Genomic DNA, 26,305 nt, shown 5'->3' on the forward strand with positions numbered 1-26,305 from the left:
ACGTGAAAGTGAAATTTAACAGATTGCAATATGTAACATCGGATGACGATGCTTTTTTTTATGTTGTAAATGTTGAGGAACGAGATTGTAATTCGCGCCGTTATATGTAACGCGACACGTGCAAAGCACACGTTTTTGTAATCTCATTGGACCGGCGTACGAGAAGTCAACGGCCAAGTCAACGGCCTTTTAATAAAATTAAAAACGTTCGTGAAACTATATCACAGCAAGATTGTGGACATGGTGATTTTCGGCGTACCGGATGAAACGATCGCCAGGCCATTGAGATCAGGCAATTTTGCACCGAGACGTGCAAAGTTAGCAATCGAAGCTTCTGTTTCTTTTGTTACAGCTATGGATAAACCAACAGCGACTGCACAACTAGACCCAGATCCTGGATCTACCCTAGTCAAACCAAAAATCAATAGAGGAAAAGTATCTAAGGCAAAGTCGTCGGAAAAAGTTTCGACGGAATCTTGGTCGTAAACAGAATAATGAAGCCCGTCAACCTGAGTCAGCGAAGTGGGGCTTTACTTTGGATGACGAAATGGAGGAAATTTCCAAAACTCTTGAGTCTATCCATTTACCCATCGTTCAACGCGCTCGTCCAATTCCCGTCACCACCAGAGGTATTGGAGTTGCGGCATCTATAGAGTATATGAAGATGACTACCACGTGGAATTTAAGTGCGATAAATGAAATTTGTACTGTTCATCAGTACTATCGCGTTTCACTTTATCTCTTCTACTCTCAATGTGTAAACGCCAGATTGAACCAGGTGGGACCTGAGTCATACCAAATTTCCCAGCCGTATTACATGGAGGAACAGCTGAGATTCTTTCTCGATCCAGTGTTGAAGATGCCGATTTGTACGGCTACAATACTATCGGCTATTGGGAAGGTTTCCGTTGGAAACTATGACTGGCACTGCTTCCTGCCCGAGCCGAAGCAGGATTATCTATGCGACCCCGAATTTTGCTACCTTTACTTTCAGCCTCAGGTAGCTCGTACTATATTGGAAACAATGATAGTCGTCAATGATGACAACCGGGAGTTTGCTACTGCTTTTCGGCAAAATTGTCCCATACCAGGAACGCAATGGGATGTCCTAACTGGTGCCTTGATAAACATTGATGAGGTTTGGCCCGCACAGTATGGAGCTGATCAGCTGCGTGAGGATATTTCTTGCGTCCAAGCGCTAATAATGCACGTAGCAAATAGGCTGCCAAAAAGTTTCATCCAGACCATTTCTAAAGATGGAAATGGTAACCGAGGCAGTCTTATCTGAATGGATCCACTTGATGGGCTTAGAGTTGAGGCCATTGAGATCAGCGAAACACACCGACCCCAACGATTTATATGCATCGATGTGTGCGATGGGGAATATGCCTGGTAAGGACGAAAAGAAGACGAAGCAGGAACGCCAGATAGCGGTTCGCCCAGCAGCACCAAAGTCCGGTGTAAATGAAAAGGCACGGACTATGGCATGTTACAATTGCGGCAAAACGGGTCACATGGCAAGGGATTGCAGAAAACCAAGAGCGGAATGCGGCCTGTGTAAGAAGTTAGGTCACAGACGGGAGGATTGCCCGCAGAAAGAGGTAAATGTGGTACAGATTATTAAAAATAGTACTAATATCTATCAAATATTCGTTCGCGTTGACGGTCACAAAGTAGAAAGCTTAATAGATACCGGAAGCGCATGTACGATTATGCATTCGTCAATAGCGAAAAAGTTCTGTATTAATACTGTAAGAGTGCACCGCGCCGCTGGTCATCATCTCCAATAACAGATCCTTCAGCAGCGTTGTCAAAGGACAACCTCCCCTCCATAACACCACTCCAAACACAACATCTGATTCCTCCGAAACCAACGAATTCTTAAAAGAAGCCATAACCTTCGTCAAAAAAGCCATACCCATCCTCAAAGACGTTCGCCCTAAGCTAGCTGCCTGTAATACAATGTTCGATAAACTCGAAATACTATTCGATGCCGCCCAGCAATTATTCTCGTAAACCACCTTCTCCCCAACAATACCTGGAACCATCATGACATGGAACGCCTGTTCCCTCTCCACCAAATCCACCGAGCTTGAACTCTTCTTCACTACTAACAACGTCCTAATTGCCACAATTCAAGAAACCTGGCTGTCCCCCTCCATTGATATCACCTTCACAAACTATAACATTACTCGAGCTGACAGAAGCGATGGAAACCCTCGCGGAGGGGTCGCCATCCTCACCCACAAAAACCTCCGTTACCACTCCGTTCAAACTCCTACCTGCCGACAACCTCGAAGCAATAGCAATTAAAATACCCAACCTTAACTTAATTATCATTTCGGCGTACTGCCCCAAACAAACCCTCGATACCGCTGCTCTTGACTCCATCACAAACTTCAACCTCCCATTCATCGCCGGCGTAGACCTAAACGCCAAACACACCATCTGGAACAACTCCACCAATAACAAAAACGGCAGAACCCTCGAAAACCACATGGCCAACAACCGTTATTCCCAAATAGCTCCCACGACAGGCACCTACTTCAGACCCAACTGTACGCCCACTAAAATAGACTTTTTCCTGACCAACACTCTCTCCAACCACCTTTGCGAAGTGTCCGACGACCTCTCCTCCGACCTCTCCTCCGACCATCGTCCTGTCCTTCTATTACCCCACCTAAAACACTCCTTCACCACCTCCTCCCCCATCACCAACTGGGATACTCCCCCAAAATCCGCTTTCCACTGGACCTGCCAATCACCCCTGCTACACCATCCACCTCATTTGCTGCCGCGGCAACTCCAACCAGAACACCATTACCACTCCACCCTCAACACCAGCAGCCGCCCAGGACCTGCTGATTTCACCAAGATCTACCACTCGAGCAATATCCATCAACAACCACCACATCCACCAATACCATCAGCACAATCACCACCAACAGCAGCATCACCAATATCTACACCATAAAAAGCAGCAACACCACCAACAACAGACTACAACAACAACAACAACTACAACACCAACTACCTTAAAGCAGCAGCTCACCTGCAGTCGTCTTCTATAAGTTTTTTGAAAATTTTCTTATAGCCCCATCCCAATAACGGCTCCGGCCAAACATAGCCCCTCAAGTCAAACTAACACCAAACTTCTCATGCTAAAGGGTAGTGAGCACTTGCTCAAGGAATCTTTACCTCAACCCTAAGGATACAAGCACAGGCTAGTCCTGTTCAAAAAAAAAAAAAAGAAGAAGATCAATCATTCTGTCATAAAGTTTGGACCAGACCAGTCCGTCATAGAATTTTGTCAGTTTCAATAAAGTTTTAGTAAAGTTCAGTAAAGTTCAGTGAAAGTTTAATAAGTTCTAATAAGTGATGAATTGGAATTGGTGAAATTGGCGACCTGCGGCAACTGCGATTTGCAGAATCTGCGACTTGTGGACTTGCGGCGGCCACATTTGCGAAACGTTAACTACTAATCAGCGACTCGGTAAAGATTAACATTATTATTATTATACGAAATATTTGTAAGCTATCTAGTTTATGCGTTAAGTACATATAATCTCTATTTGTCAAATCTGTGAAATAAACTACATTTATACAGCGCGGGCTGTGAACGATGCGAGTGCAACAATATTTTGTTACTATTGATGTCACGCAGGAAACAAAGAAAGTGGCTATTTTGTTGACAGTCGTAAGTCCTGTAGTTACAAGACCTTAAGAAACTTGTGTCACCCAGAAGTGCCTCAAGCTAAGTCGTCTGAAAATCTTAATAAATTACTAAAAGATCGTTTCAAACACCATCAGGCAATCTTCCATGAAAAAATCAAGTTCTACAGAACCACTTAAGAGTGTGAAGAAAAAATTGAAGATTGGTATGCTCAAGTTAAGAGTTTGTCAGTTTCCTGCAAGTTGGGAATACCTTGGAAGCAGTATTGAAGGACTTTGTAACTGGCCTCTCAGGCGCCAAAATCTTAAAGCGTTTGTGCGAGGAGAATAAGTCCCAAGAACCTCAGGGAGACGTTCAACTTCGCCATCAGAAGGGAAGCGGTTCTCATGTGTGAAACACAAGAGGTGAATCGACTGAGGCAGCATCCAAGGAAGGCAGTGGTCATACGAAGAACCCTAAGAATGTTCCCAGTGTGTCAAGGCCTTCACAGAAGAGAGTTTTTAAGAACAATAGGAATTGTTTTGCATGTGAGGGCACTGCCCACGATTTTAAGGCATATAAGTATAAGCAATATAAGTGTAAAATTTGTGAAAGAGTAGGCCATGCTGCTAAGCATTGCACTACAAATCTGAATTTTTTCGATTTTTTACAAGCAGGATTTTCAATTTAAAAATCTGAAACGAATTGCAGAGTAAGTATTTGGATGCTTGAGATATCTCAGACTTTTTTCAGAATATCTAAACATCATTAGCTAGGGAAAATAGGCCAAAAACTGATTTTTCGATTTTACCCCATAACTACCCTCCCGATCGTGATACGGAGTTGAAATTTTACAAATATGTTTTTCTTGATGCCCTATCGAATGACCATAGGTCATATAATTCGACTCAAGGTCACTGTTAGGCCTCCCATCCAGCTATACCCTTTACTATAAAATATACACTGGTTAGTTCCTACATTACTAAGTAGTCTCGACTTTTTGTTCGAAAAATACTTTATCTTTTTTAATTGCCTTTTCGGAATAAAACCTTTCAGAATTTCTGTATGCAATTATATGGAGAAATACAACAAAAGCCGATAATCCGAATTTTCCCTTCAACTACCCTTCCAGTCAAAAGAGAAAATTGAAACTTTACACAAAACGTTTCCTCTTTGAAAGTTATCGAATGATAGCTTAATTCGATTCAAAAGCCTTTTTCAGTCTCTTAAACGACTGTATCTCTTCCATCCTGTTTTTATTTCGACGATCTTCAAAGCTGTAAATTTTGCTAGTTCACTCTGTATATGAATTTTCTATTGTAAATTATGTACAGTTTTGTAACTTTTCATTAATGAATTAGATACTCAAATAAATTGCAGCAAAACTCTATTGACGTGTACATTTATGTGCAGAGTAATTATAATGTTATGAATTAAAATGACAGCTAGACGTTGTATGATTAACGAAAATTGAAAAAAGAATTTCCTCATTACGATTATACTGAATTTAATAGCATAGATCACAAAATTTCTTCTGAAATTTTGATTTTTAAGATTATGTCAATGTCACTAAGAAATTGAAAGTTAAAAAACCGAAAAATTACATAATTTTTCCTTCCTCCCTAGTCGAAAAAATATAAAGTAACAATTTGCTGTCAAAAAATTAATTGATCCTCCGTTATATACCAGTGTATCATATTGGTATATGTCAAATTCTTCTTTATAGTAATACTTCTTTTTTGGTAAACTAATTACATTTAGAATATTTTAAAAAATTAAAAATGCTTGATCAAAGAAAGATAATGTTAGCCCTTATTTAATTAATTTGATTAAGTATATCTATAAAATATTGGATGGAAAGTTAATAGAAACAGCACAAAACTTGATTCCATATCATTTCAATAATTTCTATCTTTATGAAACTTTCAATTTCTTAAACGTCACTTTAAATGAGACCATTGTATATGCATATTTATTCTGTATTTACATGATACTGAAACAACAAATATATGTAGTAATTCATTGTACAAAAATATAAAATTCCTTCAATATGGCCACAACAAATTTAAAAGAAAATTTGGTTTCTTTTAAATTACAAATAATGATTAAAACATTGAGACTCTCATATTTTTGTCGTTTCCCTTAAGTATTAAATGTGGAATACGCCCGTAGAGTTTCTGACATTCTTTTATAGATTCAATTTCTACAAAAACATCAGTAAAACTATGGAACATCTTTTGAAAAATCGATCCTACACATAAAAATAATAGATTGTATTAGAAAGACTTCTTCCACTTCTACTCACAGAACTTTGTACTAATGACTACGCATACAAGAGAACAAGCCAGCATTGAAAATAAGTACTAATTAAGGAAGAAATTAAAATAAAAACATTTAAATATTCATCAGAAACTGACTATTTCTTTTCCATCTTTAAAATATGAAACGTCGGTTAACATTCTCCAAGGATTATTTTTCAGGTATTTCTAATAGTTTGCGAATAAAAAAAGCAGCCTATAATTAAAAATATGTATAAATGTTGTTTAAAATTGAAATTTATGAGATGAATTCTTCAAATGTGCTCCATGTTTTAGTAACTGCTTATAAATAACACAGTATAAAAACATTATTATACTGAATATCACAATATTTTTCTACTTTTCTTACTTGTTTGTATGTCTATATGTGTAAACCTGTAATTAGTTTAAACAAGCAACCCCCGTGTAATGCGACATTACTACTATACTGTTTTGCGTTACAGGAGTACAAAATTCAAGGAAGAACCTTATAATTATGTATTAGTCATATTACGAAATTTTATCATTCTATACCAATTAATTTATATTCGAAATGTAAATAAATGAAAATAACAGATTTCTTATAAAATTCTGCAGACAGATACTCAAAATGAATATTTTGCAATCAAGAAAATGGTATTATTTAGCATTAAAACTATTGGACAGGTCAAAATGATAAATTTCAGATTTTTTATTTTATAATTATTGAGATTGTAAGGATGCTTTATAGGAAGTTATTGAATAAACTTGTTTATTCGAGTAAATATTATAACAACGGGCGTTTATTGGTACGTTTAAAATAGACACTTTTTCAATTTATGAAAACAAAATAGTGTCATTTTTTAAAGCAAACTGTGTTTCTTGTACTCCGTTTTCAATTTTTGGGAAAATGTTTTCGTGTTATACGGGAGTTGCCTGTGTTTGCAAGTAAGAACTAATATGTTTGTAATTCTAAATAATAAAACAGTTAAAGTTTATAATATACCTTCCACAACACCCTTGGCATCAAGGGTTTTGCCATAGTGTTTGCCAAACTTTTTTAACTGGCCAGAAGGGAGACAATAGACTTGAAATCCAGTTATGCAAAATCCATAAGTGCGCTTAGACTCGGCATACTTTAATTCTTCCGTGGCCCTTTTTTGCGGTGTGGCAAGAGGATCCCATGTTCGTCTACCGATCTTTATATCCATCACACATGGTTCGGCCATACCATCGATAATATCTTTCAGCGTAAGGAATGTAACTCCTTGAATATCATAGAAAAACACGATATCAAAAATCATTCAAGTCTGGCGTTGTCAAAAAATGCGGGAGTCTCAAAAAAGTGAAATTAAATCCATGCAGAAAGTAATAGGGTAAGGGTCCCTACTGTGCTTATATTAATTGTACTTATTTTCAAAGCATAATGAATGTTAAAACAAAGATATTCAATTTTTTTCATGAAAATCAGTTAATATACATTATATATATATATATATATATATATATATATATATCTTTTTTATATTCATTATGCTTTAAAAATAAGTATAATTAATATAGGCACAGTAATTGGTACCCCCACAGTAACTGGGACCCTTACCCTACAAGATAAAAAGATATTTTGATGAAATCAACGTAGAAATTTGGTACATCTAATGTCTTACGTTTGCCAAATATTTGCAACTCCGTTGTTCCGTAATATTTTGGCACGAAATTCTTCAACTGCAACATAACAGGATCTTCGGATTCTTCTAAGTTCTCATAGAATGCAATCTCCCGTTTACCAAGCATTGGTTTAACGACAGGTTTAAGCACACGACCGTCCGGTCTACGTAGCATACCTACAACATTTTCAACGAAAACTTTTTATAACACCGATCAAGTTGAAACCCAGCGTTCCTTTAACCCTTAGCACTCGAATGGCGACTTTAAGGTGCCACTGAAAATTGCTGTATCATTATTCAAAATATTTTTTACATTATTAAATTTGTTTGTATTCAAGAAATTACTAAAAACTTCAGTATTGTACGAGTAAATTGCACCATTTTCTTAAATATAACATGAAAAAAAATCTATAGAAGGACAATATTCTAGGTCGGAAGAAATGTTTCGTTTTGGAGTTAAAATAGCTTCGATTGCAAAGGGTTAAAAATCAGAGCAACGCGTACGTGTCGATTGTAGCGAAACTTTGCACATAATTAGAACATGGAAAATTAGTCTATAGCTTGCAACTATCGATTTTTATATTTATGGAGCGAAAAGAAACAAACTGCGGATGAAAAGCCTATTTCGTGAAAATTAATGCAGACAGAAAAATTGATTAAAATACAAAAGTTGTTTGTCTCCTTACAGTGAATAAAGTGAGATAAATGTAGTTTTTATAATTATTTATTTATTTATATTCTTCCCTAACATCAAACATTCGTACCGTGTCCTTCCACGCACATCCCCCCACCCCCCATTCGTCCATAGATAATTCCTTTAAGCTCTATTTCTGAAAGTTTAAATAAATAAAAGTAAATAAACTACACCAATAAAATAATGAAATAGAATATTTTTTAGATCTACATTTTTATAAATACTTGTGAAACTAGGTGATACATTTTGCTGAAAATTAATTTGTTGTTATGAACTAAATACTGATTGTAGAAACATATTTTATTTGCATTTTAAAACATCGTTCACAAATACAAACATAAACTAATTTTAGACTAATCATCGAATGCTACATAACCATCGTGTTTTGTCTTGAACCATTTGAATAGATAATTGGAAAGATAGTTTCAAACAAATAATGTAAATTACAGACGCTTGCAGAACGACGAAATATTTACTGTTTGTGTATAACCTTATCAGTCAACCGATTAATTGCCCTACGATTTTGAAATCGTTTAAGTTTTATATGCAAAACAAAAGTGTAAAAAATTGCACACTCTTTTCTATAAAGCCTTTTGCAGAACAGTGATCTCATTTAATAATCAAATAGTTTTTTTATCGCGATTTCTTATCGGCATTTAAATACTGACGTACAGCTAATATAACTGATTAATATCGTTCATATTTCATGTATCGCTTAACATTCCTTTTCATTTTTTACTTTGTTCCTCATTCTCCAGATAATATTATATTTTACTGCATTGTACTGTGTAAAGCACAATAACTGGTTTTCGCGTTTTGTTGTCATGTTAATTTAAAATTTATATGTATAAAAGTATTCTTCTTGTAAATATATTAAATTAAATTATACACAGTATTCCAAAGTTTTACTATTTTTACGTTTACTATTTTTCAATGTATTGTATAATTGAAAGTAAAAGTAAAATGTGATGTAATAAAAAGACCATAAATGTTTTATTAAAAAGTCATAACTAGACTGCAGATTATTATGCAAAATAAAAATTGTCAGAATTAATTGCAAGATACAGGAGCTGCATAAACCTTTATTTAATTTTTTTATTCTTGAAATGTTTCTACTATTTTGCATTTGATCTACTCGTTTTTGTCATAAATCCATAAAATCCGCAACCTAGTTATAAAGGAAACATGAAACGTGATGCTATAGACACTTATCCTTGCATTTCGAAATGTCAACTACTTTTATCGATGTTAACTTGATGTCAATGTATTTGCTACTGAATTTACTGTAGACCGAATATCATCGCGATTGGTTACAGGTATCTCAATTCTAATATCTAATCTCAATTCTAATCTAATATCTACAAATTCTAATATCTATATATATATATATTATTTCAAATTACATCGAGAGAACACCCCCCCCCCCCCCGCCGCAAGGGGTGGAATCCACACCCACCCTCTATAACCCCTTTCAAGGAAGTAGAGCATTTTTGGGATACCTTGTATACTAAGTATAGTTTAACGATATACAAGACATGGAAATATTAAATTTTAAAACAAGGGAGAAATAAAGGATAAAGTTCGAAATTGGAATATTCACATATTAGGAGGAAGTATAAAGTTGGTTAAAAAAACGACGAAAAGAAAATGTATGAACGATATGAAGGAAAGTGTTAAGAGTAAAGACATTAAAAGCCGAAGGTCAAAACAGTGGAAAATTAGCTAAAACCAGAAGCAACGAAGTCCGCAATGCAAATGAAATTTAACTTTATAAAGAAGGTCAATGTTAATGTAAGATATAAATATTCAGCCAGCAGTAGAATCCAAGAATACTTAAAGGAGGATGGTGTGAATGATAGCCAAAACCTAATAACTAAATTACGAACCTTCTCACAAAATCAAATTTTAATAACATAATATACAAAGAATTGCAAACTGAAACATTTTTCTTTTTCTCTTTAAACTTTCAATCCCATCATAATTTTATGCACTCCAACGTGGTATATGAAATTAGTAATAATCTACTTCTAGAATGTAACAATATGTTAAATTATACGGCACATACGGTCTTTATTAATAACAATTAAATTTCTATTCGATCTTTAACTTGGGAAATTTTTAAATACAAGAAAGAAAATGTTATTGAATCTAGGAAAAACAAGGATGCAGCGGCGCAAGAAATATTTGGAAGAACGATACATTTAAATTGTTATAGATATTTTTCTTATAAATTAGTTTTATTTAAAGTCTGGTTATATAACTTTTCAATCGTCGCGTTTGAAATTGCAATGCGAGTAGTCGTACGTCCTACTCTGTGCAATACCTTAGTTTAAGAGCAAATAAAAATGTAACAAACATATTTATTGTTGAAAACGACTAGATGAGGTATTATACGAGAAGAATAATAAACTAAGAAATATAATCATTTAATCACTATCAGGACTAAATGCAGTCCAGACACTTATTGCATACTTGTGTATTGAAGTACAATACACTTATCGTACTTCGTAATCAGGACTGAATTCTTACTTCGTCCGCGTATAGTACTTACATGATTCTTTCTTTTCCAGCATGATTCACTCACCTTCGACAACGGCCTTTTAGAAAGAGATAAAAACCTAACTAAATTAGTTTTTGAATCATACTTAATTTATTTTATAATTATCACTCAATTCTAGAAACAAACTCTTTGCAACTACTTGATTTTTTCCCAAGCTAAAGTAAACAAAGAAAAAAAAATATATAATCATATATAAGTTATAATGGTATAAAAATTATTCGATAGAAATTTAATCATTTATGAGAAGTTTAAAAAAATTAAAGTAATGAGAATTTTAATGATAGTAAAAAATTGGAACTGCTGAAATGTTAATAACCAGTGTTGTATTTTATATCAAAAACATAAACTTTCATCATAAATGGTTTAAAAACTTGTTGCAATCCGCTATAATGCTACATGAACGATACAGTATACATATATGTGTACGTATATTCAGGGCCCGCTCTAGGGGGGGGGGGACAACCCGGACATTTGCCCGGGGCGCCAAAATTTAGGGGCGCCATTTTAGCTTTGGCTGTAAGTGTGAGAAAAATATTGATGTTTTAAATATTCAGTTAACAGAAAATGTCTGACTACCCTTGCCAGACAATTTTGCTAAAAAAAAAAAGAAAAAAGGTCATTCTGTTCAGCGCGGTGCTTAGTGCTTAAAAAGGGGCGGCAATTTGTTTTTTTGCCCGGGGCGTCGTAACCGCCAGAGCGGGCCCTGGTATATTGCGTTTGACCTTCATCAATATACCAGATGACGTATGCAGTGATGTCTATGACGCATAGATTGTATAACAATTGCGTTCGTAGTTATTACTCGATTGTTCAGGTAAAACATCCTAACTCGACTACAATGTCTTTCGCCGCGTTGTTAAACATATAGTTTGCTCATAAGAAAAGTGACATAAGTCAAAAAATGGAAATTTTACAGGAGAGCCATTTGAAAATTACCTAAAATTGCCAATTTTTTTATTGTATATAACCAACTTGAAAATGTAAAATAACTTGTTGTTATTTAGATACTGGAATAATTGTCATGTACATTAGTTGTAAAGTACACCGCAATTTATTTGTTTATTATTATAATTTTTTTTATAAATATATTTTGAATTATGTCGTATATACTGCGAATAATTATTGAAAGATTGAATTAGAGTTGTGACGTTTTTACTGTGAAAAGTTAGTGACTTCAAAACTAGTGAACCAATGAAAAAAATTAAAAAATTTTTTAATTGTGTTACTTTTCTTATGAATGAACGATGTTTGTAGTCGAGTGTTGCCAAGGGTAGAAGATATTTAAATTAATAAAAAACCTAATCATCGTAATCATGTATCATTCATACCTTTTTAAATATAAATAATAAAATTGATTTATTTGAAGTGTTAAAAAACTTTTTTGTTGCATGTCTTGGATTGTGTTCAATTCATTTGAATTATGCATAAAATTGATTTTCGTTGGCCAACTATTTCGTTCATAGTCTTCTCACTTTTAAATGATAAATTTGTTAATAATGGCACCACCAAAGATCAAAAAGCATTAAACAACGAAAACAACGGTTTTGTACAGTTATCCCTCCCTAACAAAACTTTGAAAAAATTGACTGACACCATTCATAATATATTTTTCTGGCAGTTAACATAAACAAATAATTTTAAGGAACATATCTTGAAATGCACATCTTCATCGATACAAACAAACTTATTATTATACACTCTAATATATTTTTGCAGTTTTCGATTAATAGCATTTAATATTTTATATTTAAGAACAACCATTACTATGAGAAAATATATTATTTAATATATTTAATATATTTAAAGAAATCCCCCCATTGTGATATACACACGCAAAAACTAGTATATTTTTAAGCTTCCTAACAACAGGAAAAATATTATGTATGTGCCGATACAGAAAGACGTAGAGATATAATATCGACTTTCCAAATCGATTAGATAAATGTTTTCTTAGTACATAATCTTAGGTCAAGCTGTATAAAACTGAAGTTGAAAAATAACACGTTGAAAATGATGATACTGTTTATCCAAGTGCTGAACTAAACTAATAGGAAACGCGTTAACGCGTTCTATGAAAATCGTCGTCTATTACTGCTACCACTAAACTGAAAATCTTTGTGCATTTAGGAAATACGGAAAATTTGAATATACAAAATAAATACATATATTCATAAAAATGAATAAGATCTATGTATACGAAATTGTTTAGGTGGTACAGAAATTTTTCTTTTGTTCTGATTTTTATACAGGATGTCCCAAAATGTTGTACTTCTTTGAGAAAGGTGATTCCTGAGGTGATTTGAAGAAACTTTTTTCTTTGCAAAAATGTTCTGCACGGTTTTGCGAAAGAGTTGTTGACGAAAAACGCGGACCAATCAGAGCATGGTAAGAGTGGACGGATTCAGGTTTATTTTATTTCGCATTTTGTTTTTTCCCCAATTAAAGTTCTATTGGACCTATAGATTAGTAGAAACTATTTTTAAGGTATATTTTGGGTTCTGTTTTTCACAATTATTGAGTCAAGTCATATGAAGCTGTCACTTCATGCATAACATGAAACATCCATTGTCCAAAATGGAGATGTATAATACCAATTGCTAAAGCTGGTTTGAAGAATGACAAGACTATAGTAAAATGTAGATAATGAACAAAAAGTTGATTTTAAACGGAAATGTAACTGAAAATAAGAGGAAAGTAAAAATACAAATTTCAAAGAGATATTTTATCAAAGTGCGTCAGTTTTTACTATGAAAAGATAAAAGATTTAATCTTTCGTCAATTATACAAGTTAGTAGATATTATCTTGATATAATGAAATGTAAAAAGTGTTTTCGTGTAGATCCTTCTGCGTGAGATGATAATTTCAGTGTACGTTCTGAAGCCATTTCTATCACGAAAATAAAGTATTGCAATGCATACGTTTTACTATTTTAACGTTCTACTCTTCTTCTTCTTCTTCGAAATGTAATAAATTAAATTTATTAAATTAAAAATGTAATTAAATTTAATAAAAAATTAGATAAGTTCAAAGCAGTTTAAATAGTAAAACAAAAACGGAGAAGGTAAAATTTCCGATGTTGTTTACTCTTTTAATGTTCTTGCACTTGGCAAATTGTAACCAAATTTTGTATACTCGATCTATTAGCATAAAAATGTTTTCAAATCTGGTCAAATAATTCCATTAGCCAGATATCAGTGACGCAACTGTCAACGTGATAGACTATGTAACATAACCTTAGTGTCTATCTATTGCTTGTACACAAACAAAACGAATTTGCCAAATGCCGGATTGGTTTCGAAACAATAGTGGTTGAAAGTTAGAAGATTCGATATTCTTACAAACGAAGTAAATGTCATTCGCCCGAAGACTTGAAATCAGCTAGAAGAATAGCTTAAAAATTTGCAAACAATATTTACGAATTATTTTTTTAATTTTAATCATTTAAAATTTAATTGAAGTATCAATAAGGTTTATAATTGTATCATTTTTAACACATAATGTTTTGGCATGTTTGAAAAATATTAATTCTCACCATTATGATCACAATCAGTGGATATAAACCTTTTTATTTTAAATATGTTCCAGAAAAACAGTTAACTTAACCGCTAAAAATATTTAATGAATTTGAAAACCCATGAATAATACTTACACAAAGCTGTAAAGTTCATAAAATTACAAAAACTTACTTCAAACTTATTTTTCTAGCCAGTTCTGAATTATTTGCGAGAATGAAATTGACTTTATTTTTTAGAAAATGATAACTTATAGCTCTCAAGCATAATTGTTGCAAAACTACTTTACAACTAATTTCATGTCTCCATTGTTTTAATAGAACATATGTTACACAAAATTGCTTGAAGAAGTAATTATGTAACTGAACGGACGAATGTTTAAATTAATGAAAAATTTAGATTTCCTACGTCTGATCATTCAAGATTTATTCAATTTACGAATATTTTACAAAACATCGCTTTAAATAGACATTTTTCAAACTTCCAATAATTTTCTATTGTAGACATCTCTATACTTATAAACGGTAGTGTACGTAGATTGGTATAGTCAAAAAATGTTTATTTCGAACAACAATATAATATTATTATAAATAATTAAAGTCATGAAACGTCCAACACTACCAGTCAAAATTATCGATAATCTTAGCATACATGTTATGTCGTGTCAGTGCTCAAATGCAATTAGCGAGTTGCTGAGATACACTAAAATCTTTTTTCTTTTATACGCTAAAAAATTTTTAAAAATAATCGGGTTTTTTCAGATAACTGTACAAATTTTAAAAAATGATGTGAAGAACGGTATAGACAGATGTAAACAGAGGTTGATTATGATTTTCACTCGTGTCCACTTCTGACTCTAGTTCGCGGCTGGCCTAACAACGAACATGAATAAAGAAAGGTGAGGGGGCGAAAATTCTCTCCACCAAAAGTATTAAAAATGGAGCATCAGCCGAGAAAACACAGTAAGGAGGTTTCTCAAGAAAACAGCGCCCATAGACGAAACACGTCAACACCAGAAATTGACACTCGGTTTCTTGTATTTTTTTAGAACCTACAAATTAGGCTTAGTGGCACAGGCTCTTTAGAGCTATGTGTGGGCTTACGCTGCTTCAAGTACCATTGAGAGCGGTACGACTAGGGCGACTTTCCCAAGGATGTCAGCTAATACTTTTCAGCCATATCCGAGGCATAAAACAATAAATTCATCAAAGAGATACTAGAAATACTCTCGAAAATGTCATCGTCCGAAATCGACCGCAGCGTAGATCCAAACTGAAATTCGAGTCGGCCACACAATAAGCACCTCTCGACACTCTATAAATAATTATATTACCGTCCTGATTACACTCCCTATTTTATGTATACTATCCCTGACAAAAAGTATTTTATTGGACAAATTAAGCATCTGTTATAAAAAATTAATTGCATATTGAACGCAAAAGATATCCATATTATATGTTAACATACAATAATTGATATTTGTACGAATATAGAAATGCGATAACATCGGTTTTTTACAAAATAGAAAATAAGGGAAGCGAACACTGATTTTAGAAATGATTAAAGTATACTAAAAGTCATTTGATCCGTCTACTTATTTTAGCGTTAAATATCGTCAACTATTACAGTTCTTTAATAAACCAATCAATTTTGTCAGTGTAAACTAATATTAAAACGTTAGCGTAAAAAGTGACATAAAAATAAAGAACGACCTAATAGAAATAATACTACAACCATAGCCGAATTAAAGCGGATTTCAGATTTTTTATTTCACACAGTTACTGAGATCGTAAACATGTTTCTGTGAGAAATTACTGGACATACATATTAATTTGGGCGTATATCACCTAGTATTGTATAATAAGTCTTATTAACTTTGAAAAGCAACATGATCTTTTATACAATAGTTACATTCCTCTGTACTTTTAGCGTTAAATAAAAACATGATTTATTAACAAGTTATAACAAAGCCATTAATAATTCACTGTAATAGTAACACTTAACCTTGCGTTCAATACACTAAAATTGACCGATGATAATACGTTGTGTATTCAATTCATACTTGTTGACTATGCGTCACGAGTTCTCGTCCGACACGTGGACTAGATGTACATATAGTGGAGAGCCGGGAAAGGATTCTATGTATAACATAATCGCACTCAATTGGAATATTTAAACTCAGTACAAAATCAATGAAAATCTCTTTATCCAAATGAATTTTCAGTATTTGAAGAACTAGGGTAAGGTGGGTGTTCAATTACCGTGGGTGTACCAATTACTGTGCCTATATTAATTATACTTATTTTTAAAGCATAATAAATATTAAAAAAGAGATATTAAATTGTATTCTTTAAAATCAGTTAGTATATGTTATATAATTAATATAGGCACAGTAATTGGTACTCCCGCAGTAATTGGTCCCTTACCCTAGTCACTTTCAAACTGCGAAAATCGCACGTTCGACGTTCATTCTAATTTTTAATATTAATTGACGAATTACATTTTCAAGAAATATTTACATTGGTAAGTCCATTGGGACTAACAAAATTTTGCCAATAAAAACAAAACCAAATAAGACGTTTAGAAAACGTTGAAGGTAGATTTGTAATAATACGCATTACTAGAAATATAACATCAGACTAATTAACTGTCTGACTAACAGTTTATTCAATCTCCTTTTTGTCAGAGGAACATTGTTATTAGACTGAAAACTGCATAGAAACAGATCCATGCTTTTTTTTGTGAGGACACAGATACATTGCTCGACATAGCCTTTCAAGTGCCAGACCATAGTCGCAGCCATTTGATAAATCGCGTTACGAGCAATAGCCAGAACATACTGGTTGAGTTCTAGACATCCTGTGCATTTCATATCTTGCATCATCAAATCGGTTACCAACAAAGAAGATCACGAGAAAAGCTGTACTTCATTCATCAATTAAACATGCATTATTCCTTATATTACAAGCCACTACAGTTTCCTTTACGTAATTCGAAGAAACGTTACTTTTTCTTCATTTGTACGATAACTTTTAAACGGAATCTAACTAAAAATCTGTTACTAGCATTTTTATCATCCATACCTTTGCAATAATATAATGTATGAACTTTCAAATTTTACAAGATTGTACAACGTTTGTGAGAAAGAAAAATGGTTTGTTGTATAAAATTTAAAATTCTTACAGTTGCATGTTATTTTGTCGTAAAAACACAATAGGTTATGCAACTTATGCGGTTTATAAGCTTTTCGCTCGTGCTCAACGATTTAACACTCAAACAACGAGTTGTCAAGCTACTACGCCCGAGTGCATTTCGGTTCGCAACTTATGGTTGTGCGAACTTGGTATTCTGCTTAGAGTTAATTTTTTTATTTCCATAAGTCATAGAATGTAGAGTCAAAATTATTTCTTTGAGATCATTAGCTTCCTCATGGTTCTAACGCAAAAAAAATACGAACACCCTCAAGTATCGACAGAGGAAAAGTTGTATGCAGAATATGAGGGTTTACATGGCCTCGATCATTATGGACGAAAAAAATAAATTATTTGGTGGAATTATAAATTACGCCATATTAACGTAACGAGGCAAAAGTATCCGGGTTTCGTTGACATTTCTTCGAAAAACTCAGAGTATTTCTTGCAGAATTCTATTATTGTAATATTGCACAAAACTACTCTTAGTAAAGTAAGAATTTGTTGAGGAATTATAAGATAATTTAAAAAAAATTAAAACAGTACAAATTCAATTCATGGTTCTTACAGACCAAATCCGTCCATTGGAGAGTTAATATAAATACGCTTTTCTTAAACAGCTATTTAGCAGAAAATAAATATTAAAATATGTATATATTGTACGAAATATTTCGAAAATTGAACAATCCTTTTTATTATGCTCTAATGATAAAAAATCATTAAATAAACATATAAAAAGATCAAAGAAAACGTTCAATCAACTGAATCCAGGACAAGGAAAATTACCGTGAATGTCGTTGTTATTATCATAAATAATATTTCCAATAATTTTGAATATTGTAAATAACGCAATAATAAAATAAAACTCGACTAGTTAAATCTGTAAACTTTCATTTAAAAAAAACAAAAGATAAACATTTCCCCCATGCAGCTAACGCAGGATTGTATTAATGATAAAGTATAGAGATAGTCAATGAAAGTAAAAAATTTGTTGTCTATCATTAAGCAAATATAGATAAAAGCTTTGGCTTAAAAAGTGAATTCCTGTTTGTATTACTGAAGCATCTAAAATAATGATTGAATTATACAATTTTTATTGATCATTTATTGCTCGAAAAATTTTTCTTCATCTCTAGTATTCAAACTACTGGAAATTAAATTATATATTTCAAAGAGTAATAAAAAATTGATTCATTCGGATAAACCAAATACAAATTGTAATATAACGTGTTATCTAACATTCCCCGCCCAAATTGTTTAATTTGTTCCGCTATCACATTTTTCTTCGTAGAAAAACTTATACGCTTATGTGTACAGGCTTCGTTCGAACCCATAGTAGTTAAGTTAACTTATCTTCTGAACTTGATACTAACAATCGACAGTTTAGCTGAAGTCACGCCATCGTTAAACTGTAACTCGTGACGAACTTCCGGTTTCAATGGAAGGTATGGGGAGTGAATATCACAAAAAGCGATACAGACTTTATATTAGTAATTTTATGATCGAATTGCTAAGTGTAGCCGAGTTAACGAAACTGCTTTCAACGTTTCTTTGTTCAAGCGTTTTGTCAATAGATGTACCGAAAAGTATAAAGCAAGCTGACTCGTTTGATGGTATCTTATAGTAATTCGTCATTCTTAGTAAATCTTATTTTCTGAATATTTTATTTTTATTTAACCATACAATTAATGAATTTTATATGATAATTATACTGAATTAAATGATTATTTTATGTTTATATGTTAATTTATATTAATTCTATGTTTCTCCTTTTTTTCGTCTAGCATTTACATATGTGTATTACATCCAAATATATCAAGATCGATCATTTTGATTTCTCACAGCATACAAATCAAATTTCAAAAACTTCTCACAAAATATTGGAAAAGTCTCAATAATTTTTAGAAACACAGTTACATAGAAACCTAAATGTATTTCAGAACGTACAAATTCTGCAAAAATTGTGAAATCAGATTTGTGTGTTACGTTTGCTTAATTGTTCAACATCTCACAATTCGATCATATGCATGCATCACTGGCAACAAAATCGAAAACTGAAAAAACTACTTTGATTGCCGTTCTTAGAGGAAATAAGATATGTTCAAAACCCAAAGTATGGACACATGTCTCCCTTTTCGAATATTCTATGCAACTTTCGAAATTGTATTCTCGCATGCTATAAAAGTACGCCACGTACAGAAATAAAATGTTAAAAAATAAATATCTATTTGAAACAGATGCTTCTTGCAGTAACACTAAATTCGGCGTGGATATGATCGACCGAATGGCCATAAAATATTCTGCAAAAGTTATATCTCCAAGATAACCTTCACAAATGTTCTATAGTATTTTCGATATGACTGTAACAAATTCCTAGGTATTACACAACGGAGCAACAGGGAAAAATATATTAATACATTATCAAAAACTCGACTAGCACTACAATCGAATATATATATAATGCCTAATAGAATATTAAGTAAACATTATCACGTCACTTCTCCGAAAGAATAGTGATAAAGCACTATCAACACGGAGTAGTATTAAAGACATGAAGTTAGTAAGGCCGACACTGCAGAATTGAAGATTATCACGCCGATTACTTTTCAAACCATTTTAGTTTCTACAAATCTTAATAAGATTGGATTTACTGAAATACATCACAACAGAAGTTTATTTTTAAAAATTGACGAAGAATCACGCCACCCATATATGACTGGCGCAGACATCATCGCGTTAATCTTCCATCGGACCCAATATAGAAATATCGTGTGGCCTATAAGTCACTTTCCCATTTAAAAGGTTTATAGCGTTTTTATATTGTATGCCTCCAAATTTTTGTTTCAGAGTTTTAAAATCAATTCTTTGGAAAATTAAAATGGAAACATTCACAACGGTGCGACTAGTAAAAATAATTTATATTTCTCGAAATCGCATAATTTCGCAAGCTTCTAATTTCTATTGACCATTCGAATATGTAGCATGATTTAAAAGCATCAGAGTTGCTTCTGTGCAAATAATTGAAAAATCGAACGGAAAATGGTGGTGCACATTATTTTGCACTTCCGAATTGACAAAATTTCTATCTAGCATACTGTACAGCAAAATAAAAATAAATGTAAATTATTAAAAAATAAGAAAATTATTCATCTCTTCAATAGAAAAGTGATTAGGGGATCATCCTGCACGCAATCGGCGGTATATTGAAACGATTACGTAAAATAATAAAATGGCTATTAACACTGCTCATCCTTACTTTATTCTTACCCTTGCCGTATAAAAACGAGTCAGACTCGCGATGAAGATTTTAAAAGGAATTATCAACTAAGCGAGTGTAAATTTTTTTCTATTAAGAAATTGTTCAGAACAAAGAAGCTCTAATTATTGTAACTGTAAAGCAAATAATACGGCAAGGCAATAACTACAAATCTTAAATTCAATACAATAGCGCCCCACGGAAGGTTAAAAAAAAGCGAACAATGTTCGAAATAAATCTTGTTCGTGGATAATGTATAAAAAAATCTGTAAATATGAAAAGTACATTCACGAATAAGCATAAAAAATTGTTTTCGCGATGAAACCAATGTTATGCAGTGCTATTTGAAAAAATATTAGATTTACACATTAAATAAATCGGTTTGTTTTCGGTAAAAATACGTAAACGTAAATTATCGATAATTCTAGTGTTATAATTCAAAATGGTGCTTACCAATGGTACGGCGTTTGTCATTGGACGGATGTCCGGCTACCTGAGTCTCCAATAGACTGATCGTATCGTGGAATCCGCAATCGGATGAAATTTCCGCAAATTCTGTGCTCGGAACTTTGTCGAGATGACATAAAGTTTTATCGGACTGCGAGTCTAAGGTCGTCATCGTTATTGCACCGTGCGGCACGCAGTAATTAACTTCTGCAATTAAAGAGTTGCACCGTACGCAAAGATCTTATCTTCGTTGCAAACTCCACCCCCACCACCGACGGTTACACATGAAAGCTTATTCTAATTGTCTTCGGTTGTTTTATTTCCGCCTATAAATACAAATACCAATGCATAAGAAAAACTGAGCACATTACAAGCACGTTGCAAATATTAGGGATTAGAGTACTATTGCATTAGTACAATGACGGTGTATAGTATGGCATATTGTTCATGCGTGTGTGTATATCTGTAAAAGGCCCTCTTTCTTTCAGGTATTTGAGTGTGATACTTTTTGATACGTTAACGTTGATAAAAACCGAGTAAAACGTAAAGGAAATTTGAAAAATGTTCATGCAACAACTGTAACTTGACATTTACTTGGCTACATTTTATGAGATTATAGAGGCTTCTAAAAATCAAATGTCTTAAATTTAATACTTGTAGAATGTCATTGTTTTTCGATATCAAAATATAAACGTACGTAAAAGAAAAGATTTTGAAAAAAACAATAACTATAAAATTATAAATATCTTATTGTTACCTTCGGTAGAAAATATGCGAATGTATTGTTCACAAGAATTTTCTATCTCTAACTATTTCGATAAATCTATTCGTAAACACAGTGTTACCTTCAATTATTCCTTTCTGCTCGCGTACCCGCATTCTTTATCTTTGCATTAATTCTATCACAGGTAAATTCACATCGCACTGAATAACATAATGGATGCAGTCTTTCGGAGCGCTTTTAGATAATTAAAATGCAAAGTAGATTACAACGAATATTTCCCGCGGATATTTTCAAATGTCGCAGTACAATGTTGGTGGATACTGATAGAGGGCACGGTGTATTTGTGAAAATTGAATGCTCTAAGTTCGCGCTTTTACCAACAATTTATATTGTCCGTCGGTCATTTAAAAATGTAACATTAACAAAAACAATTATTAATAGAGTGAAATTAAACAATTTGCTACCTGATTAATCCACAGCTACAAATTATTAATATATACGTTGACTGAGTAGCATGAGGAAACTTTCGTTACATTTTAGGAATTGATATTTTGAACTATCGAAAGAATCATAAAATGCAACTCATACGAGGCATACGTACATTTATTGGATATAACAGGAGAATAATTTATTAGCCACTCTTCTTTTACAAATGTTACATCTATGACATTTTACATGCCTATCTATTATTATAACCTATACGATAATCTGCCCCTTCACAACAACACAATATAATGTGCTCAAAATCGCAACACTTTTCACGTGTATGTATACAATTTTGTTCGAAGCCGTCCGTATATTAGGCGGAACTAAGATTGTGTTCACGACTTTAAACTTCACATAATTCTGAATGATCACACGTCCTTCCACTAAACGTCTTCCTACTTTTCTATAGCTGTCTCTTTCGTCACACATCGAAGATTCTTCTACAATCCGCTAGAGGGCTAATGTTGATTTACACCGATATATATGTATCAGTGTGTTTTCATAAAATAAACATCTTTCCCGCCATAGCACACATACAACCAAACTGAACGTACACACGCGCGTTTAGATTGGTTACTACGAATCTTACTCACAATCGGTTTTGACAGGTGGCCAGTCTATCTAATACCAATTTTTCCGTTCTTGAGTCCGACTACGTCATAACCTATCTATACAATTTCAAAATATGATTTTGTTAATGTTGGAGTGAATATGATCGTAATAGATTTTTCGATTACCCATGCAGTATTGTGAACATGAAACAATTAAGAAAGTAGCAATATTTAGTGTCACTAACATTCTTTGAAATATTTATATACATTTGTTTGACAACAGATTTACGTTCGTAGTTACAGGTATGTTTTCGCACATCTAATGTGTTATTATTTCGCGTTCAGCCTTTTCATTTGTTTTACATGTTATAGTAACTTTTATTACAAGGTGAAATTAAATATTAATAATTAATACGAAATCTACCATACAACAAAGAAATACACATTATTTTAGGAGAATAATTAAATTTATTTTCCATATTGATCTTATTTTAGGTAGCACTACTATTATATTTACAATAGGCGTGTCTTATAATATAAATTAATACTTAATACCTTTTTAATTAAAAAATTTTAATGTTTAGTACAAAAACTTAATAATATGTTTAATGTTATATTTTTAACTATGAATTACATGTAAAGTTTTTTTCCTGGCTAATTTGTACAAAGCACGTATTTTCTCATTAAGCTGTCCATTTTAAACACCTTGTGTCTAGATGAGTACCCAAACATTTCATGCTACAGTATCTAGCACCGCAAGGAATACAAGTATAATTGCTAGGAAATCCACAAACTGCACAAAAGTGACGTTCAGGAAAGCGTGATGGTGGTGCTTGAGCAGAAGCATAGTTTGGAGGATTTGAATTAATATTAAGATCTTCTTCTACTAATTGACCAAAGGTTTTTCTAAATCGTTGCTTATAATATTCTGCTGATCTAGTTTTTTTCCTTCTGCCACCTCTGTTATCTAATGTTTCTTGAAATTTTGGAACCTTTTTACTCATTACTGAAACAGTTAAAATAATTCATACTTAAAACTATAATATTAAAACAAATTGAATTTTGTGAAACGTGTTATATACATACCCAAATCTGCATGTGGATCATCATGAAAATTGTCTTGCTCCAAAGCTTCCAATGCTTTCTTTTGTCTACGTTTTCGAGCAGCTTCATCGAGTACTCTCTTCTGATATGCATCTTTTATTCTGCCAGATTCTCGTGCAGCCATAATGTAGAATATATTATTTGATGTATGTCTCTAGATTTAAATTAAAGTAGACGAAAAGGATCTCTTGTCTAATATTTATATTCCTTTTTCTGCTAGGGGAAATGATATTTGATCCATGAGATCATCCACTTTTGTTTGTAGTGTATCTAAGATATCAGCAGAAATAAACAGGTGTCTCTCGTCCAAGTCTTGAATTATAAATTTTCGTCCTAAAGCAAAAGTTTCATCCAAATGTAAAAGAAATTCCTTCATAGCTGCATCACTGTGAACATAGTAAATAGGCATTAATGTAATGGTTTTATTTTATTTGAATTGCACAGGTAAAATGTCGAAACGAAAAGGAGTCTCTCTTGACGAGAAACGTGCAAGAATGCTTCAAATATTTTATGAAAAGAAAGAATTTTTCACATTGAAAGAATTAGAAAAAATTGCACCGAAAGAAAAAGGCATTGTAGCACAATCTGTAAAAGATATACTCCAAGCATTAGTTGATGATGGATTAGTAAGATCCGAGAAAATTGGTACATCTGTATATTTCTGGACATTTCCAGGGTAAGAATCAGGCTTATCAATTCTATTACAAATATGATTGTTTATTAAGTAAAAAAATTTTTGTGCAGAGAAAACATAACTGCCATAGAACTGAGGATATCGGAAGCTTCTAAAAAAATAGTGGAGGCAGAATTTAAACGTCAAAAACTAAAGGAACTTTGTGCCAAAGAGCAGGTAATAAGAATGATGCAACAAACAAATTTGTTCTATAAATTCTAATTGCATGAATTATTAGTTCACAGTAATATATTACATAAATCTTTAATAACTTCTATATAAAATTAAATATAGTTGCCACTTCTCTGCTTTTGCATATTGCAGTTTTTTTAATGTATTGTATACCTATTATTAACACTAGATTGCCGGAGTAAGTCAATTTGACTCAATTACGATTTTATTGCTATATGTATAGAAAAACATAAATAATTTTTTTTTAAACATATGTTGATTTTTAATAGAATTATGAAGGTATTTTATTTACATTATCATACAATACCACCAATCTGTCAGAGGAAATCACTAACTAACCAAATACCTTCTTTTTTATCTGCCAACGTAGTGTTAAGACATTAAAGTTTCAAACAAGATTAAACCCATTAACTATGGTCATAATTTTTCTTGCATTTTATATTATATTTCACATGGCTTATACAGATAGGAAAGGAGAATACAGAAGAACGCCAAGTTCTCTTACATGAATTAGAAGAGCTAAAGGCACAAGAGGATCAATTAAAAAATCAAATTGCTAAATTTAGTGATGCTGATCCAGAAGTTACAGCTAAACTTAGAGAAAAAGCACAGGTATAATATTACTAAAAGTTATGGTAACTTGAATAAAATTTACATATATATTGTTTTGTAGGAATATAAAGAAGCTGCTAATATATGGACAGACAATATTTTTGCTATTCAAAGTTGGTGCAAAAATAAGTTTGACATTTCTGAAAAAAGTCTTAATAAACAATTTAATATTCCTGATGATTTAGATTATAAAGAATGAAAAAATAATTTAATCTGTATTTAATGTACGTACCATTCAACCAAAATTCCTTTTGTAACATTTACCATGACTTATCTTTGAAAAAGGAAAGAAAGACAAAATTTCGATATGCATTCGACACTCTTTCAATGCACACATTGCATAGCCATAGAATTTACTTACGTCACACAACTAGATAAGAAAGTCAATATGAATTGGTTAGTGCAGTGCACGGAGTAAGAAGAATAGATGGTTCAACCTCTCCGGTTCAAGGGTCCGTCTCCAAGCCCTGATATTTGTGACAATTGTCTTAGTATTTTGACCAGCCGCTAGGCGGTTTTGTGTGTTAAAGGAAAAATGGTGTCGTCGCGGTACACCCTTAGACCATGTAACCTATAGACACGGTACAGATAATTTTCCTTGAAGAAAAGATAACTGAATTTGTAATGTCACAACTTCGAAAGATGTATAAACTATGCCAACATCAACTATATAATGGTGGTGTTAACTATGCTCACAGTGCATACGC

The 26,305-nt window shown here is 32.7% G+C and overlaps 5 protein-coding genes across 10 annotated transcripts in view; 2 read left to right on the forward strand and 3 right to left on the reverse strand.

Annotated features, from left to right (window-relative positions):
• Positions 1-22,869, reverse strand: part of Ipk2 (Inositol phosphate kinase 2) — a 34,794-nt gene extending 11,925 nt beyond the window's left edge. Inside the window, exons 1-5 of one of the 6 annotated variants that reach the window (XM_076789522.1) lie at positions 22,582-22,869; positions 22,102-22,180; positions 21,263-21,463; positions 7,596-7,772; positions 6,935-7,195 (exon numbers count right to left, since the gene is read on the reverse strand). In XM_076789522.1, coding sequence (XP_076645637.1) covers positions 6,935-7,195; positions 7,596-7,772; positions 21,263-21,463; positions 22,102-22,135 — 673 coding nt within the window. In that variant the 5' untranslated portion in view covers positions 22,136-22,180; positions 22,582-22,869. Of the gene's footprint in view, positions 1-6,934; positions 7,196-7,595; positions 7,773-21,262; positions 21,583-22,101 lie in introns of all 6 variants that reach the window. The other 5 variants (XM_076789526.1, XM_076789521.1, XM_076789527.1 and 2 more) reach the window with 5 other exon arrangements.
• Positions 1-26,305, forward strand: part of Rbm13 (RNA-binding motif protein 13) — a 181,049-nt gene that overhangs the window by 93,686 nt on the left and 61,058 nt on the right. The window lies entirely within an intron of this gene.
• LOC143355060 (meiotic nuclear division protein 1 homolog) lies at positions 23,066-25,821 on the forward strand. The gene is made up of 5 exons (XM_076789528.1): positions 23,066-23,320; positions 24,566-24,797; positions 24,866-24,971; positions 25,452-25,598; positions 25,660-25,821. The coding sequence occupies exons 2-5, from the start codon at positions 24,571-24,573 to the stop codon at positions 25,795-25,797; spliced, it is 618 nt and encodes a 205-aa protein (XP_076645643.1). The 5' UTR covers positions 23,066-23,320; positions 24,566-24,570; the 3' UTR covers positions 25,798-25,821.
• Positions 23,399-24,245, reverse strand: LOC143355061 (zinc finger HIT domain-containing protein 1). Its single transcript, XM_076789529.1, has 2 exons — positions 24,104-24,245; positions 23,399-24,023 (listed from the first exon to the last, which is right to left on the reverse strand). The coding sequence occupies exons 1-2, from the start codon at positions 24,243-24,245 to the stop codon at positions 23,701-23,703; spliced, it is 465 nt and encodes a 154-aa protein (XP_076645644.1). The 3' UTR covers positions 23,399-23,700.
• Positions 24,216-25,969, reverse strand: Tfb5 (transcription factor B5). Its single transcript, XM_076789530.1, has 2 exons — positions 25,831-25,969; positions 24,216-24,507 (listed from the first exon to the last, which is right to left on the reverse strand). Exons 1-2 carry the CDS (start codon positions 25,863-25,865, stop codon positions 24,321-24,323), a joined length of 222 nt encoding a protein of 73 aa, XP_076645645.1. The 5' UTR covers positions 25,866-25,969; the 3' UTR covers positions 24,216-24,320.

Source organism: Halictus rubicundus, chromosome 6 (genome assembly GCF_050948215.1).
Source record: "Halictus rubicundus isolate RS-2024b chromosome 6, iyHalRubi1_principal, whole genome shotgun sequence".
Taxonomy (NCBI): domain Eukaryota; kingdom Metazoa; phylum Arthropoda; class Insecta; order Hymenoptera; family Halictidae; genus Halictus; species Halictus rubicundus.